At 41.8% G+C, this 17,866-nt stretch overlaps 2 protein-coding genes across 12 annotated transcripts in view; both read right to left on the minus strand.

The window, feature by feature from the left end:
- The window catches only part of LOC120470830 (NLR family CARD domain-containing protein 3-like), a 59,537-nt gene that overhangs the window by 32,485 nt on the left and 9,186 nt on the right, over positions 1 to 17,866 (minus strand). The gene's annotated exons all lie outside the window — the stretch shown is intronic.
- Positions 1 to 17,866, minus strand: part of LOC120470709 (NACHT, LRR and PYD domains-containing protein 12) — a 42,109-nt gene that overhangs the window by 11,391 nt on the left and 12,852 nt on the right. For 10 of the 11 annotated variants that reach the window (XM_089120672.1, XM_089120670.1, XM_089120669.1 and 7 more), the window contains 5 exons: positions 15,833 to 16,003; positions 14,983 to 15,153; positions 7,141 to 7,311; positions 6,283 to 6,461; positions 5,136 to 5,898 (listed from right to left, as the gene is read on the minus strand). In XM_089120672.1, the coding sequence (XP_088976798.1) occupies positions 5,897 to 5,898; positions 6,283 to 6,461; positions 7,141 to 7,311; positions 14,983 to 15,153; positions 15,833 to 16,003 (694 nt within the window). In that variant the 3' untranslated portion in view covers positions 5,136 to 5,896. Of the gene's footprint in view, positions 1 to 5,135; positions 5,899 to 6,282; positions 6,462 to 7,140; positions 7,312 to 14,982; positions 15,154 to 15,832; positions 16,004 to 17,866 lie in introns of those variants that run through there. The other variant, XM_089120665.1, reaches the window with a different exon arrangement.

Raw genomic sequence — 17,866 nt, forward strand, 5'->3', positions numbered from 1 at the left:
CCATTTATAGCTGTCAGAGTGTCTAAAGGTCACTCAAAATGATATCCACACACTCATTAGACGCTTTTAACATTGTAAAGAACATAAACACCTGAGATTTTCATTGTCATAAATTGATGTTCCAGAGCCGCGACTTTGCCGGATTAGAAACCGTTACAATTTAAAAAAGAATCGTCACGTGGTAACGGCTGGTTAGGACAAAACTATGATGCAACTCAAGCGGCAACCTCCCCGTCTCCCTCTTGAAGCCAATACGGAAGTGAATTAAACTGCAATTTATCGAGTGGCCGCTTGAGGCAGGCTGCAGAAGCGAGTCAAATCTGTATCTCCCCCATGTTAAAATGCCCAACTTTACAGCAGAAAAAAACATGTTTACAGCCTGGAGCAAAAAGTGGCTTTGGTCTATAGAGCTAATTTTTCCCTTCATGACAACTGTGAGGGGGGTGAATTTTTTTACAACTCATCTGTTTAAATTATATTTAAGCCTTAAAGTTCTGCATAATTAAGGGCGTGGCCACTTGAGTGACAGGTGGATTCATGCTGCCGCTTTCACTGCTAGTCGTTTGTCTGCTGTCTGTTAGCGTCACCCTCAGCTGTGTTTCTGCTTTTCCGGGATTATTTCATACAATTTAATACAATTATTATACCTTCGCCCGTGCACGCCGTTGGATTCCGTCGTGTTGAGTATGGAGAGATCGACCAGCGCCGTGTTTCCAGCTGTTTCCCTCGCATGCACTAATGGATGTCTGATGATTTCAGCGCGTTCTCTCCGTCCATGCAATAGATGCACACCCTTGAATGAGCGCGCATTTCTAGTTCATTTACTTGAAGTTCTGAGGTAATATTTGGTTTGACCCATCTGAGAGGCGGCCAAAATCGGATTGTAAAATGGACTGAATTAAAGCTCTTTACGAACTTGACGTGAGATGCCGACTGACATGTGTGCTTGCCTTGAATCACTGTCATGCACAAGCTTAGAGCAATATTGTAAGTAACAAATACATTTTAACTAGCAGAATAATAATGCATCACAATGCACATAGTTGACTGCTTGTATGTTGTGAGAAATGTGTGATCTGTGTTAATGTACTTGTATATATGCTCTTAACTAATTGCCCCTTGTGAGATTAATAAAGTTGATAAAAAAAGTAAAGTAGTCTCACTTTTAGTTACGTCTTAACTATTATAATATTTCGAAGGGCAAAACATGAACTTTAACCATTGGCTTTACTTTTTCAATCAGCTGTCAATTCAGCGGCAGTAGCATAGCATTAGCACCTCAGCTCCACCCGCGTCCCGCCTCTTTGCCCATTTTAATTTATCCGGTAGTGACGAGAGGTGACGCACTGCCAAGATGGCGAAGGTCGGCCCCGCCCACTTTAGGCCTTTAAAATCGCTCTTCAGAAACCTATGGGTGACGTCACGGACACTACGTCCATATTTTTTACAGTCTATGATGCAACTACATGATTTTTTTTTTTTAATCGTGTGTTGCAGCGTTTGTTTTTTTCGGTCTGTGGTTTGAACACGGTGTAAAAACTGTCAGTGTGTCAACGTAGAATGATTGTAAAAATGGTTAATAAAAAATGGTTATAAAAACAATTCCAGAAAAATTCTCCCAAATAAAGCACTATATTTTACAAAAATAAAATCTCTAGAGAATGCATCCTCAAATGATTTAACAAGTAAAATCTCCTGAAGTTAGACTGAAAGATATCAGAAAGATGAATTTGAGTACAATAATTTTATGTTTACAGTAACATTCAGATCCACATAAACACGTTTATATTTCATTCTAGTTTTCAGTGATTTACTGCAGTTTATTTCTAGAATGCCAAACCTGAGTAAGAGTCTAAAGGTGCTTCTTTCCTCCATCGACTACATTCATGACACAACATGAACGAAAGATCCCAATCCATGATAGGCTACAAACAAACCTAATCGAAGCTGAATTAACACTGTTAAACTCAGCTAAAACAGTTTAGGAAGCGAATGTGCATGAAAATAAAGGCGGCAAATCCTCAAAACAACATTTAATGATAAAACAACAAAAAGGCAACAAGTATGCTATAAGTGTTGACGGCACTAACATCATTTTAGAAAGACTTTAGATGCCATATTGAACCTGACACCAATGAAAACAAGGCTGTGAGAGATATTATGAAATTGATGCTGAAAGTGAAAAAAAAAGTGATGATGCATTGATGTCACGTTAAAATCACTGTATTATGAGTTCCTGATTAATAAAACCAACTAGTAAAATTTGTTATTACCCTGTAACCTGTCGACCGATGTGACATGACTGAAATTGCAGCAGCTCCAACAGTTAAAAATATTAGTTAAGTATCTAGTTTGATGTTGACTATATTTTGATAAAAATTGTATATTATTATGATATTAATATAAAGATGGTATAAATGTATTTCTACCCCTTAAAGCTTTGTTTTCATTCACATCTAAACTGATTAAAGTGTAAAGCAAGAACAGTCATGATGTGCTTTTCCTACACAATCAGATTTTTAAAATCAATACATCAATAATCTCACTGATTTGCCGAGATATATGCAGCTGCAGACCCGCTGCGCAACACCACCAGTTTCAGAACCCCAGCGCCAGAACCGGAATTATTATTATTGCATTATAGTTATTTTTGCAAGAATGTAAGGACATATTTTATATAAAAAAAATACCCATACTTTTTTATTATTATTTATTTTTTTTAAAAAATTTTTAAACAATCAAAATCATCTTACAAATCTTCTACATAGCTTTGTGGGAGCTCGAGCCTTTGCCAACGGGGCTGAACTGTTTTCAGATACCTGAAACGTCACACCTGTCAACAACTCAAGCTATTATATCCTAAATGCTTGACATTCACTGCGTGTATCTGTTCTGAGAAACACTATAAAAAAAGGGACACATTTTATAAGGGTTGTTGAACACTTAATAACAAGACAACTTCTATGTCATCCTGTTCAATTATTTGCAATGTTCTGGTGTTTCTATTGATTGCTAATAACTGATACTGTATAAGTTGCCATCTGAAAACTGAGGTGTTTCCTTAGTTTTCACTGGTTAACTAAGTTTCTTAACTAAGTTCACCTCATTTTTAGGTTAATTGGTGCAACTCCTGACAGTAAGGTTCAATTCTATAGTTTCATCAAAACTTTACTTTTTGCATTGTTCTATCCGTTGTTGTTAATACCTCTTTATCTATCATTACTCTCAATGCCAGGGGGATAAGGAATATTGTTAAGCGTAAGGCGTTATTTTTGTTCGTCAAGCCGCACAAATCTGATTTCTGTTTCATTCAAGAGTCACACTCAATTCCGGACGATAATAGATTATGGAGATCCCAATGGGGAAATGATCTGTGGCCGGCTCATGGGTCTGAACACTCTGCTGGTGTTGCGACTCTAAAATATAATTTTCCAGGGACTATTATTTTTATCTGTCAGTGATACATCAGGTCATTTTATTTTTCAACCATTCAACCATAAGCATTGAAAACTTTACTTTGATAGTTATTAACATAAATGGCTTTAATCATAACTATGAGATCAACATATTGCTTGAAACTTAGAGAACCATATACAAAATACCCTCAATAACTTTCCAAATTCCGGTATAATAGTAATGGGGGGGATTTTAACATGATTCTGGATCACAACATTGACGGTTGGCCTCCACGTGTTTCCACATGTAGATGTAGATTTAACAATCCTTACACAAATGCTTTTACTTGGAGTAATAGAAGTGCCACCAGACGTTCACGGCTAGACTATTGGTTAGTTTCTGATCATTTGGAAAATCATCACAACCCCATTAACAGATCGTAATGCAGTCTCCATCTTTATCCCTTTGCTTTCTGCCCCCGCCATAAGATGTAGAAATGCTTACTGGAAACTAAACAGCTCGCCTCTACAACGCGATGAGGTCAAATCAGACATAAAAAATCTAATATTGAAATTTTGGAATAAAGCTAAGTCCGAGGATGCTTTTGGTAGTAATTGGGAACTTCTGAAATTTAAAACTGGCCAATATTTGAGGAATTATTTATCCAAGAATCATAATTTGGAAGAAGAAAGAGTGGTCTCTAAAATAATTTCCTTATACCAGAAGGACCCTGCAGATATTTCAGAAGAGGAACTAACTTTAATTTTGGAACAATTTAAATTAAATGAGATTTATTCCAACAAAGCAAAAGGTGCCTTTAATGTCAAGAAAAAGGCCAACTGAAGAAGGAGGGCAGAACTCTGCCTATTTTTTGGCTTAGAAAGATATCATGGACAATGTAATTTAATCCAGCCACTTAATATTAACGATACTGTAACTGATAATCCGAAGAGCTGTTTTCTGTGCGGACTTCTATAGAAATTAACCCTGATCTAGAACCAATAGGCAATCACTACCGACATATTTTACAGGTTTAATAGTGTTATATTTGATGAAGGGTACTGTACAATGTAATAAAGTTGAACATTTCTATCGACTTACATTGTAAATTGTAAACGCAATGTTTTTTGTTGCTTGTAAATCTTGCATAAATTGTGACATTTGAGAGAATTATTTGTAAATCTATTCTTACATACACATCTAAAATGATAAAAAAATTGCGAATAGAACTTATTTCTGACCTTGAATTCATTGTGAAATCAGACCCGATACGATCAGGTTCAACGTGACAAAATCAATCTCGAAGTCACAGCCAATCAGAAGAGCTTGTGGGCGGAGTCTCTGCAAACTAAATGGACAAAAACTTCATCAAATTCATAAATATACCATTACTTTAACATTATTGAAAATACATACCGACTGAAACAATCTTTGACATGGAACAGACTTGTTTGATCACAGAGTTGACGTTCTTCATTTTATTTTCAGGATCTGAGGTGAATTATTACATTTACATTTATTTATTTGGCAGACGCTTTTATCCAAAGTGACTTACATTGCATTTCAAGGTTCACATTTACATTCTTATCAGTTCTTCTGATTATCCATTCTGTTATCCAGCGGTCAGTGTGTGTATAAAGGTCACCCAAACTGATATTCACACACTTATTAGACGCTTTTAACATTAAGTAAAGCACATAAATGATACCTGAGATATTTTCATTGTCATATACAGTATATTACTTACCATATACATAAAACATGAATGTGACAATAGGATGGTTTTATAAACAATTTCAAGAGAAGTTCCTCCTAATAAACCACTGTTTTACAGAAATAAAATATAGAGAATGCATGCATTTTGAAAATTAGATTTAGTGAAATCTCCTGAAGAACATTTGAGAGTACAGTTCAATAGTTTAATGTTTACAGTAACATGATAGAGTCTCAAACAGTAGATCCACAGTAATATTTCATTCTAGCCTATTTCTATCTTCCAATCCATGACACAAGCAAACCTAATCCAAGCTAAACTGAGACTTAAACTTAAACTCGGCTGAGAGGAAGCGAATGTGCATGAATATTAAGGCTGTAAATCATCAGAAACAACATGGAATGATAAAACAACAAAAAGGAAACAACGAGTGTGAACAACGAGTCTCTTCTGTAGACAGACTCTTGATCAAACTTATAACACTTTTCCCAGCGCTGTCTGTATCACAATAAATCTATTGTCTAAGGCTTGTTTTCACTTTAACCGTTTGACACGTATTTTGAGTGTTTCTCCTTCTACATTGTAATCAATATCTAATAAAGTTGAAACAATTCAAAGCTGCTATTTTCAGCGCTCATTTTCATGAGCCATTACTATAAAACAAGAAACTGGTGTGAAGTCACACACACACGTCAGTGTGATCGCTGTGTGTTTCTGTGTCTTCAGTCTCTTTATTCACCATCAGCTGATCCTGAGGAAATTGAACTGACGTCTAAACACTGAGAGTCCTACAATAAAACACACACACACACACACATGAGTACGAGACATTACTGAGTCACATCACATCTGGAGATCATTTCAGGAAAACAGAAAGATATTAGTATACTTTATTTATCGTTCATGTAAACACGACGTTTGGATTCATCAGTCGGAATGAATTAATTCCAATTGAAACAAAAGTTGTGCATGTAAACATGTGAGAGATGAAAATATTCATATAGACCGAGCCTATTCATAGATCATATTCACATCACAGAATTAAACTCTTATTAAAAACAGTTTACAGAGAATAAAGTGGAGCTGAATTATTATCTTATATTCTTCAGTTTCACACATATGAGACCTGTTACTGAGATTGGGTCAATATAAAGATTGGAAAAAATACTCACAGTAGAGTAATGTCTCCAGTTTATAATGTGGATCATCCTTCAGTTTAGAGAGCAGCTTCATTCCTGATTCTCCTATTTTATTCAGAGACAGATTCAGTTCTCTCAGGTGTTCAGGGTTTGATCTCAGAGCTGAAGTCAGAGCAAAACAACCTTCATCTGTGACATCACAATACCTCAACCTGTAGAGAACAACGACACACACTTCACTCTCTCAGTTCAGATCAGATCAGTTTAGCAGTGAATCCATTATTAAAGAGAAAGTTCAAACTTAAAGCACAAATTAATGTTTGAGGGATCATTAGATTGAGATCTAAAATGCTACAAAACATGATCATACAACATCTAAAGTATCATTCAATCAGGAAAAATAATCTCTTATTTGCACTATATTAAAATTCAGACTTGTACAAAATCTGCTTTAATAAATGACACTTTTCACTACAAAGGTTAGTTTTACTGTTACTTATTAGATCTGTACTATGTAATATACATGTAGTGTGAATTAGTGTGTGTTTGTGTGTGTGTTTTACTAAATTAAAAACAATCCTCTAGAAAGAGTCAGTGCAGAAAGATGAACATAATTAACAGTAAGAATGAATCCAGCATGTTCTTCATTTCTCAGTTCTGACGGTGTTGAGCTCGAGTCTGTTTAAAGTCAAGAGATTGAAATGTTGATTGTGTGTGAAAGTGTGTATTTCAGTGTGACTCTCAGTCCTGCAGTTTCATGTTATTGAGGATCAGCTCGTGTGTTCAATCATTTACACTCAATAATCTGAACTCACAGCAGCAGAAAGAGGCTGAACACTTCAAATATACTTTATATTGTGATTCATGTGTGAGAGTCAAATATGATCTTACCACAGTTTCTCCAGTTTACAGTGAGGATTCTGTAGTACATCACACAGCAGATTCACTGATTCTCCGATTTCATTCCCAGACAGATCCAGTTCTCTCAGGTGTTCAGGGTTTGATCTCAGAGCTGAAGTCAGAGCAGCAAAACCTTCATCTGTGACCCCACAATTCCTCAACCTGTAGAGAACAACGACACACACTTCACTCTCTCAGTTCAGATCAGATCAGTTTAGCAGTGAATCCATTATTAAAGAGAAAGTTCAAACTTAAAGCACAAATTTATATGTTTGAGGGATCATTAGATAGAGATCTAAAATGTCACAAAACATGATCGTACAACATCTAAAGTATCATTCAATCAGGAAAAATAATCTCTTATTTAAACTTTAGCTGACGCTGGAAGGTCAGTTGTGGGTTATAATATTTTGGTGATTTCAGCAGTTAATGTTTATTTTGACTTTATAGTTTATTTTTTGGACTTCATAGTTTAAATGTGTATTTTTGTATTGTGATAATTTCATAATTTTGGTTGCCGTTTGTATTTTATTATTATTCTGTGTGGAAGTTAAGTGTCATGTGACCCTGTGCTGATTATTTCACCTGGACGTGTCAGTGTCAATGTAATGATGACATGTGAAACTAAGACCCTGTGGAGTGCAAAAAGGAGTAGACGAGAGACGGGAATGCGTCGAGTCAGCTTTACTCTCCACTTTAATAATCAGAACTCAACACCGTGAAATCCACACAACAACATTACCCCGGAACTGCTAACCACTTCCCCCTCTCTTAAAGGTATATTCCCTAGGTGAATTAGTGAATGTCTCTCAGTGCTATTTGTGGGTCACCACACAGGCCCCCCCAGTATTCACCCATGAACAAGTCCAAAACTAACAGGCACCCGCCACAGAACATAGGGCGCTATTCACCAGTGCCAAACAGAACAGTCCAGGTCCTAACGGTCCTTAGAAAAGTCAACGTATAGGGGGGCGGACCGGGCGGCCATACCGGCTGCGCTTCACCAAAGAGGGGCTAGGGGCTAGGGGTGGAGCAGGCACCTGGTTCGAGGCCTCTGCAGGGGGGCGCCCCCGCCGTGGGGGCAGGGCCAACTGCAGGGGTTCGCCAATATCCACATGAGCAGGCTTGAGCCGGTCTATAGCCACCCGCTCAGGCCTACCTCCCATATCCACCACAAAGTTCTTAGACCCTCCTGTCAGGACACGGAAGGGCCCATCATAGGGGGGACGCAGTGGAGTACGATGTCCGTCGTGGCGGATGAACACATACTTGGCTGACGGTAAATCCTTGGGGACGTAGGTCTGGGGGAGGCCATGGTGCGACGTTGGGATAGGAACAAAAGCGTTGGCAATGTCCCGAGAAACGGTACGATGGGAGTCAACCGACCACGGGGCCGTGGCATCTGGAAGAAACTCCCCCGGGACGTGCAGAGGCTGGCCGTACACCAGCTCTGCCGATGAGGCTTGAAGATCCTCTTTGGGGGAAGAACGAAGGCCAAGCATAACCCATGGGAGGCGGTCAGCCCAGTCGCTACCCGTGAGGCTGGCCCTGAGCGCGGCCTTCATGTCCCGGTGAAACCGCTCGCAAAGTCCGTTGCTCTGCGGGTTATAGGCTGTGGTACGGTGGACCTTCACTCCCAGGACCTCGGCGACCGCAGTCCAAAGCTCCGATGTGAACTGTGGACCTCGGTCTGAAGAGAGGTCAGACGGCGTGCCGAAACGGGCCACCCAAGCCATAATGAACGCCCGTGCCACCTCAGCTGATGTAGTGGAGGCCAGGGGAACCACTTCCGGCCATCTGGTGGTCCTGTCCACCATGGTGAGGAGGTAGGAGTAACCACGGGAGGGGGGAAGTGGGCCCACCAGGTCCACATTCACATGATCAAAACGTCTCTCTGGCACTTTGAAGGGTGCCAAAGGGGCTTTGGTATGACGAGTCACTTTTGCGCGCTGGCACGCCACACAGGAAGCAGCCCAAGCCTTGACGTCCCTCCGCAGGCCTGGCCAGACGAACTTGGCCCCCACCAGCTTGGTCGAGGCCTTCACCCCCGGGTGGGAAAGACCGTGTATAGTGTCAAACACCTTACGTCTCCAGCCAGCAGGTACCATGGGACGCGGTTGTCCAGTGGAGACGTCGCAGAGGAGTGTAGAGTTGGCCGTGTCAAACACCACATCCTCCATGCGCAGCGCCGTGGGAGCCGTCCTGTAGGCTTGCACCTTAGAGTCCGCGGTTTGATCCTCAGCCATAGCTGCGTAGTCAAGGCCCAAGTGGACGGAACCAATGATCGCCCGGGAGAGACAGTCAGCCACAAAGTTTTCCTTGCCGGCCACATGTCGAATGTCGGTGGTATATTCAGATATGGCAGAGAGCTGACGCTGCTGGCGACCAGACCATGGCTCTGAAGACTTGGCCATAGCAAACGTCAGCGGCTTGTGGTCAACGAAAGCCGTGAACCTCCGGCCCTCCAACAGGAAACGAAAATGACGGGTGGTCGAGGAAAAGACCCAGGAGCTCCCTGTCGAAGGCGCTGTATTTCCTCTCGTTGTCCCGGAGCTTCCTGCTGAAAAAGGCCAGCGGCTGCCAGGCTCCGCCCACCCACTGCTCACACACAGCCCCAACGGCGTAGTCTGAGGCGTCCGTAGTCAGAGCCACTGGGGCGGTAGGAGATGGGTGCGCTAGCAGCGCAGCATTGGCCAGCGCAGTTTTGGCAGCATCAAAAGCACAAACCATCTCTGGGGACCAATCCAACACGTCCGCCGCCCGCCCACCACGCAAGGCATCGTACAATGGTCGCATGAGCTGAGCCGCATGGGGGAGGAAACGGTTGTAGAAGTTCACCATACCCAGAAACTCCTGCAGGGACTTTACCGTGCGTGGGCGTGGGAAATTGGCGACGGCATCCACCTTGGCCGGGAGGGGGACGGCCCCTTGCGGTGTGACGTGATGGCCGAGGAAGGTGATGGATGACCGGCCAAACTCACACTTGGCCGGGTTGATGATGAGACCATGCTCACTGAGCCTGCCGAACAACTGCCGGAGATGCGTCAGGTGGTCGTCTGCGGACGCGCTGGCCACGAGAATGTCGTCCAAATAGACAAACAGAAATGGCATGTCTCTCAGCACAGAGTCCATAAGCCGCTGAAACGTTTGCGCTGCCCCTTTAAGGCCGAAAGGCATCCGTAAAAATTCAAAAAGGCCAAAGGGTGTGATCACCGCTGTCTTGGGGACATCCTGCGGGTGGACCGGCACCTGATGGTAACCGCGCACCAGGTCTACCTTTGAGAATATGGTGGTGCCGGCTAGGTGGGCGGAGAAGTCCTGTATGTGCGGCACAGGGTACCGGTCGGGGGTTGTAGCATTGTTCAGGCGACGGAAATCACCACAGGGACACCAACTGCCATCGGACTTTGTCACCATGTACAGGGGGGAAGCCCACGGGCTGTTGGAGCGGCGCACAATGCCGAGGTGCTCCATAGTGGCAAACTCCTCCCTGGCGATCGCGAGCTTGGCAGAGTCGAGGCGCCGGGCTCGTGCATAGACTGGTGGGCCCACCGTGGTGATGTAGTGCTCCACGCCGTGTTTAGCCACCGCCGATGAAAACGTGGGAGTGGTGATGTCAGGGAACTCAGCGAGAAGACGTTGATACAGGTCCCCTGTGGCTAATGTGTTTGACAGACAAAGCGCCCCCGTCCCCCCCAGCGTACAGGGGTACGAAGCAAAAGAGAGGGCGTCGATCAGGCGGTGGTTTGTAACGTCCACCAACAGCCTGTAAGCACATAGGAAATCCGCCCCCAGGAGCGACGTAGACACGGCAGCCATGACGAAATCCCAGCCGAAACGCCGCCCGCCGAAACACACTTCCACATACCTTGTGCCATATGTACGAATGGGTGTGCCGTTGGCGGCATCCATCGGGGGGCCATGCCCACCAGCCATTGTGTCCACCAGCTTCGCTGGCAAGATGCTACGCTGAGCCCCCGAATCGACCAGCAGCCGCCGGCCAGACAATGTGTCAGTGATGAATAACAGCTTGCAGTCCCGGCCAGCGCCCATAGCTGCTAATGAGCGCCGGCCCTGGCTTTTCCCTGGGCTCCAAAACTGCAAGGCTGGCGACACTGTTTGGCCTTGGCCCCAAACCTTGAATGGTAATAGCACCACCCGTCTTCACGCTGTCGGCGGGCCGTCACCGCAGCCGCGGTGTCTGGGTCGTCCACTGCGGGTGTAAACGGAACAGCCGTGTGCGGGGGGGGAAGCAGTGCATGGACAAACTGTTGCCGGTTGGCGAGAAAAATCCTGTCTGCCTCCACAGCAAGCGCTCGGTAGTCTCTGGAGGAAGGGAGGGCGGAGCTGGCCAGTGCAGTGCGCACAGGTGCTGGAAGTTGCCGCAGGAATATGTGGGCGAAAAGGAACGCGGGATCCGCCGCGCCCAGCACCGCTAGCATCCTCTCCATTAACTCAGACGGCTTACTGTCACCAAGGCCGTTCAGGGACAGCAGGCGATCTGCTTTTTCCAACTCCGACAGTTCAAAGAGGTTCAACAGAAACGTTTTGAGCGCGTCGTATTTGCCGTCAGCTGGCGAAGCCTCTAATAGCGCCATAGCCCTGGCTGTTGTCGATGCATCTAAGGCCGCTACCACATGGAAATATTTTGTCACGTCCTGTGTGATTCCTCTCAGCTGGAACTGTGCCTCGATGTGTTGAAACCACGGCCGTGGATTGTGCTGCCAAAAGTCCGGTAACTTGATGGTGGCCGCGTATATAGCGCCGACATTAGCCGCGCCGCTAACAGCATCTGGCGCCGCAGCAGCAGCGTTTTCGCCACCGTCGTTGTGTGACATAATTCAGCCGTATCAAACTCGCGTCGGGGTCACCAATGTGGAGTGCAAAAAGGAGTAGACGAGAGACGGGAATGCGTCGAGTCAGCTTTACTCTCCACTTTAATAATCAGAACTCAACACCGTGAAATCCACACAACAACATTACCCCGGAACTGCTAACCACTTCCCCCTCTCTTAAAGGTATATTCCCTAGGTGAATTAGTGAATGTCTCTCAGTGCTATTTGTGGGTCACCACAACCCCATATTAATGCTCCTGACTTAATCTACTGTTGGTTACCAGGCGAATAGGTAAAGGTTTTAATATTTTGTATATTATGTTGGTTTGTGTTTGTAGTGGTGTTGTGAGTAAAATTATGTTTTGGTTTTCCTTTGTGTCTAATTTTCACGCTGTCTCTGGAATAAATAAATAAAATGGGCATCAGTACTTCGGAAGCGTGGACTGTTTTGTAACCAGCGAGTAGTTACATAAACTATATATAATTCAGTCTTGTGTGAAATCTGTCACAGTGTCTCGTTTGTGTTTCTCTGTGTTTCCACCAGAGGTCTTTTCCACCACGGTTTCCTTCACTCAGACTACATTTCCCATCATCCTGTTTGTCACTCATTGATTATTGCACACAGCTGTTTCCCGTCACCTTGTTAGTGTCTGTGTGATTATATGCCCTGTTTGTTTCTGTGATTGTCAGAGTCCTTATTTTATGTACTTTGGAGTTCTTGTCTGGTTTGTTTCTTGATTTTGGACTGTGTTGTGTGGATTTTGATCCTTTGCCTGGCTGACGATTAGTGATGGCCAAATGAAGCGTTTCGAAGCATTATTGCTTTCTGATACAATTGTGTCGAAAATGGTTCATTACTGGAAGCTTCATTCAGAATTGCAGCACCATCTCCTGGTGAAGTAAATGTACTGCAACAAAGCTGACAACCATAAAATGCAAGTAGGCGTGTATATTAACGCCCCGTTTATGACGAGTTTACCGAAGCGATCAAAGCTGAAGTTCTATGAAACTCATTTATAGGTGAATTTTACAGATACTGATGAATTTCATGTGTTCAATTTCACAATAAAACATTAAGCATGATGTGTGTGTGTAATTATTTCTTTAGACAAGGACAGAAGATCGGACCAGCTTTAAAAAAGTTGGAAACCATCACCGAAATTCTAATGGTTTTGATTAAAATACCAATAGGAACCATTTGCTTTTACCATTTCAACCACTACAGTAGAGACCCACAGAGACCACTATAATTCCCATGAAAACCATTAAATCCAATAGAATTTCTGTAATGGTTTCCATGACTTTAGAAACCATTATTACTGTTTCTTTCCTGTGGGACCAGAACTCTATAACTTGTTTACTGGTGGGACTGATGATTTTGTATGTTGAAAAAGATGTGCTTGTGTAACTGGTTGAACTTGAATAATGTAGCAGAGGTTTTTTTTTAAGTTTCTGTTTTTCTCCACATCATTCACTTCATATGTAAAAATATTTGTACGCAGAAATGTCAAAGAACTAATCTTATTCGGGAAAATAAGTTTCAAGTGTTCCCAAACTTGCGAACGACTTCTCTTTCTCGATGGCTCCATCACAACACTAAAATAAACTCAATCACTCTCAATAATAACGCCAATCCAAACACCGACTACTAACCCGCGGTGTTGCCATGATTTGGCTTCACTTTTATAATAAATACAGCCGACAGGTTTCAAACCAGTCGACACTGGATCGGGCTGTGAAAGCAGTCAGGCGGTTCACTACAGGAGTGATCCAGTGTGTTTGCTTCAGACGTCATTTTCACGTGACTAGTGACGTAATGATACAAGCTCCGAAGCAGTGGTTCATTGCAAGGACCGTTCGAGTTTGAAGCGTCGGTGTCAGACGTAACATCACTACTGACGATGAGTATGGAGGATTACCCTGAATAAACTCTGCATTTGGATCTTACATTTTTGTGTGCATTTCGTGACAAATCTGCTTTAATAAACGACACTTTCACTACATAGGTTAGTTTTACTGTTAAGCCGACTGCACACTGTGTGATTTTGGCCGTCTGAGACAAATTTTGCAAATACTTAAAGTTTCGTCTGATCTGAGGCCAAACCTGAAGAGTTTGATGGTTAGTTTGATATTAGAGCTGCACGACTGATCGAAATGAAACCGCACGCGATCTGGTAAAGACTGAGATTATTTTATACAGTTTGTCAGTGAAGTACGGCTCTGTGATCGGTAGTAAATGCTGCTCCATCTGAAAGCCAGAGGCCGTCACACACACACACTAAATATTCCCCGCCACAGAAGAACGAGAACACACATCATTCCAGGAAATCCCTATGGGCATCACACTATCTGTATCAGAATAAACAGAAGATTGAAACGCTTTGATTGATTTATTAAATGTTGTCTTTTGTTGGACAAAAGGTTCATAAAAGCTTCTCATGTTTGGAAAGATGTTTGATGTGTGTTGCTTTTTTAAATACACATTAAAAGCGACTCAAACTCGCAGTGCTTTCAGATGGAGCAGCGTTTACTGATCAGAGCCGTACGTCACTGACACACTGCACATCATAAATAATCACAGCTTTTGTGATTTCATAATAGTGATAAACAAAATCAGTTTAAGTGTGATTTCATGTTAATTGTGATTAATCTGCAGCTCTATTTGATATGTTCACCGACAGCCGATTAATGACCGTTGTGTTCATATTTGACCTCGATGAGATTCTGCAGTGTCAGAAGATTTGACTCTCAGTCCTGCAGTGTGACTTCTCCTACGACAACCGTCACAATGTCTCTGTTTTTCAAGACGAGCCGTGACCAAAATAAACAGATTTCTTTGTAGCGACCATTTCAATCTCTCGTGTAACGCAGCTCACATCACCAAACGTGTTCAATCATTTCCACTCAATAATCTGAACTCACAGCAGCAGAAAGAGGCTGAACACTTCAAATATACTTTACATTGTGATTCATGTGTGAGAGTCAAATATGATCTTACCACAGTTTCTCCAGTTTACAGTGAGGATTCTGTAGTACATCACACAGCAGATTCACTGATTCTCCGATTTTATTTCCAGACAGATTCAGATCTCTCAGGTGTTCAGGGTTTGATCTCAGAGCTGAAGTCAGAGCAGCAAAACCTTCATCTGTGACGCCACAAAACCTCAACCTGTAGAGAACAACGACACACACTTCACTCTCTCAGTTCAGATCAGATCAGTTTAGCAGTGAATCCATTATTAAAGAGAAAGTTCAAACTTAAAGCACAAATTAATATGTTTGAGGGATCATTAGATTGAGATCTAAAATGTCACAAAACATGATCATACAACATCTAAAGTATCATTCAATCAGGAAAAATAATCTCTTATTTGCACTATAATAAAATTCAGTCTTGTGCAAAATCTTCTTTAATAAATGACACTTTTCACTACATAGGTTAGTTTTACTGTTACTTATTAGACGTGTACTATGTAATATACATGAAGTGTGAATTAGTGTGTGTGTGTGTGTGTTTTACCAAATTAAAAACAATCCTCTAGAAAGAGTCACTGCAGAAAGATGAACATAATTAACAGTAAGAATGAATCCAGCATGTTCTTCATTTCTCAGTTCTGACGGTGTTGAGCTCGAGTCTGTTTAAAGTCAAGAGACTGAAATGTTGATTGTGTGTGAAAGTGTGTATTTCAGTGTGACTCTCAGTCCTGCAGTTTCATGTTATTGAGGATCAGCTCGTGTGTTCAATCATTTCCACTCAATAATCTGAACTCACAGCAGCAGAAAGAGGCTGAACACTTCAAATATACTTTACATTGTGATTCATGTGTGAGAGTCAAATATGATCTTACCACAGTTTCTCCAGTTTACAGTGAGGATTCTGTAGTACATCACACAGCAGATTCACCGATTCTCCGATTTTATTAAATGACAGATCCAGATCTCTCAGGTGTTCAGGGTTTGATCTCAGAGCTGAAGTCAGAGCAGCAAAACCTTCATCTGTGAGATCACAATAACTCAACCTGTAGAGAACAACGACACACACTTCACTCTCTCAGTTCAGATCAGATCAGTTTAGCAGTGAATCCATTATTAAAGAGAAAGTTCAAACTTAAAGCACAAATTAATATGTTTGAGGGATCATTAGATTGAGATCTAAAATAACACAAAACATGATCATACAACATCTAAAGTATCATTCAATCAGGAAAAATAATCTCTTATTTAAACTTTAGCTGACGCTGGAAGGTCAGTTGTGGGTTATAATATTTTGGTGATTTCAGCAGTTAATGTTTATTTTGACTTTATAGTTTATTTTTTGGACTTCACAGTTTAAATGTGTATTTTTGTATTGTGATAATTTCATAATTTTGGTTGCCGTTTGTATTTTATTATTATTCTGTGTGGAAGTTAAGTGTCATGTGACCCTGTACTGATTATTTCACCTGGACGTGTCAGTGTCAATGTAATGATGACATGTGAAACTAAGACCCCATATTAATGCTCCTGACTTAATCTACTGTTGGTTACCAGGCGAATAGGTAAAGGTTTTAATATTTTGTATATTATGTTGGTTTGTGTTTGTAGTGGTGTTGTGAGTAAAATTATGTTTTGGTTTTCCTTTGTGTCTAATTTTCACGGTGTCTCTGGAATAAATAAATAAAATGGACATCAGTACTTCGGAAGCGTGGACTGTTTTGTAACCAGCGAGTAGTTACATAAACTATATATAATTCAGTCTTGTGTAAAATCTGTCACAGTGTCTCGTTTGTGTTTCTCTGTGTTTCCACCAGAGGTCTTTTCCACCACGGTTTCCTTCACTCAGACTACATTTCCCATCATCCTGTTTGTCACTCATTGATTATTGCACACAGCTGTTTCCTGTCATCTTGTTAGTGTCTGTGTGATTATATGCCCTGTTTGTTTCTGTGATTGTCATCGAGTCCTTATTTTATGCACTTGGGAGTTGTTGTCTGGTTTGTTTCTTGATTTTGGACTGTGTTGTGTGGATTTTGACCCTTTGCCTGGCTGACGATTAGTGATGGCCAAATGAAGCGTTTCGAAGCATTATTGCTTTCTGATACAATTGTGTCGAAAATGGTTCATTACTCGAAGCTTCATTCAGAATTGCAGCACCATCTCCTGGTGAAGTAAATGTACTGCAACAAAGCTGACAACCATAAAATGCAAGTAGGCGTTTATATTAACGCCCCGTTTATGACGAGTTTACCGAAGCGATCAAAGCTGAAGTTCTGTGAAACTCATTTATAGGTGAATTTTACAGATACTGATGAATTTCATGTGTTCCCCTTGATAATAAAACATTAAGCATGATGTGTGTGTGTATATGTTTGTGTGTGTGTGTGTGTGTGTGTGTGATTATTTCTTTAGACAAGGACAGAAGATCAGACCAGCTTTAAAAAAGTTGAAAACCATCACAGAAATTCTAATGGTTTCGATTAAAATACCAATAGGAACCATTTGCTTTTACCATTTAATCCACTACAGTAGAGACCCACAGAGACCACTATAAATCCCATGAAAACCATTAAATCCAGTAGAATTTCTGTAACGGTTTCCATGACTATAGAAACCATTACATTACTGCTTCTTTCCTGTGGGACCAGAACTCTATAACTTGTTTACTGGTGGACTGATGATTCTGTATGTTGAACAAGATGTGCTTGTGTAACTGGTTGAACTTGAATAATGTAGCAGAGGTTTTTTTTTTGAAGTTTCTGTCTTTCTCCACATCATTCACTACATATGTACAAATATTTGTATGCAGAAATGTCAAAGAACTAATCTTATTCGGGAAAATAAGTTTAAAGTGTTGCCAGACTTGCGAACGACTTCTCTTTCTCGATGGCTCCCTCACAACACTA

This window comes from Pimephales promelas, chromosome 16 (assembly GCF_988280905.1).
Source record: "Pimephales promelas chromosome 16, fPimPro1.hap1.1, whole genome shotgun sequence".
NCBI classification, from domain to species: domain Eukaryota; kingdom Metazoa; phylum Chordata; class Actinopteri; order Cypriniformes; family Leuciscidae; genus Pimephales; species Pimephales promelas.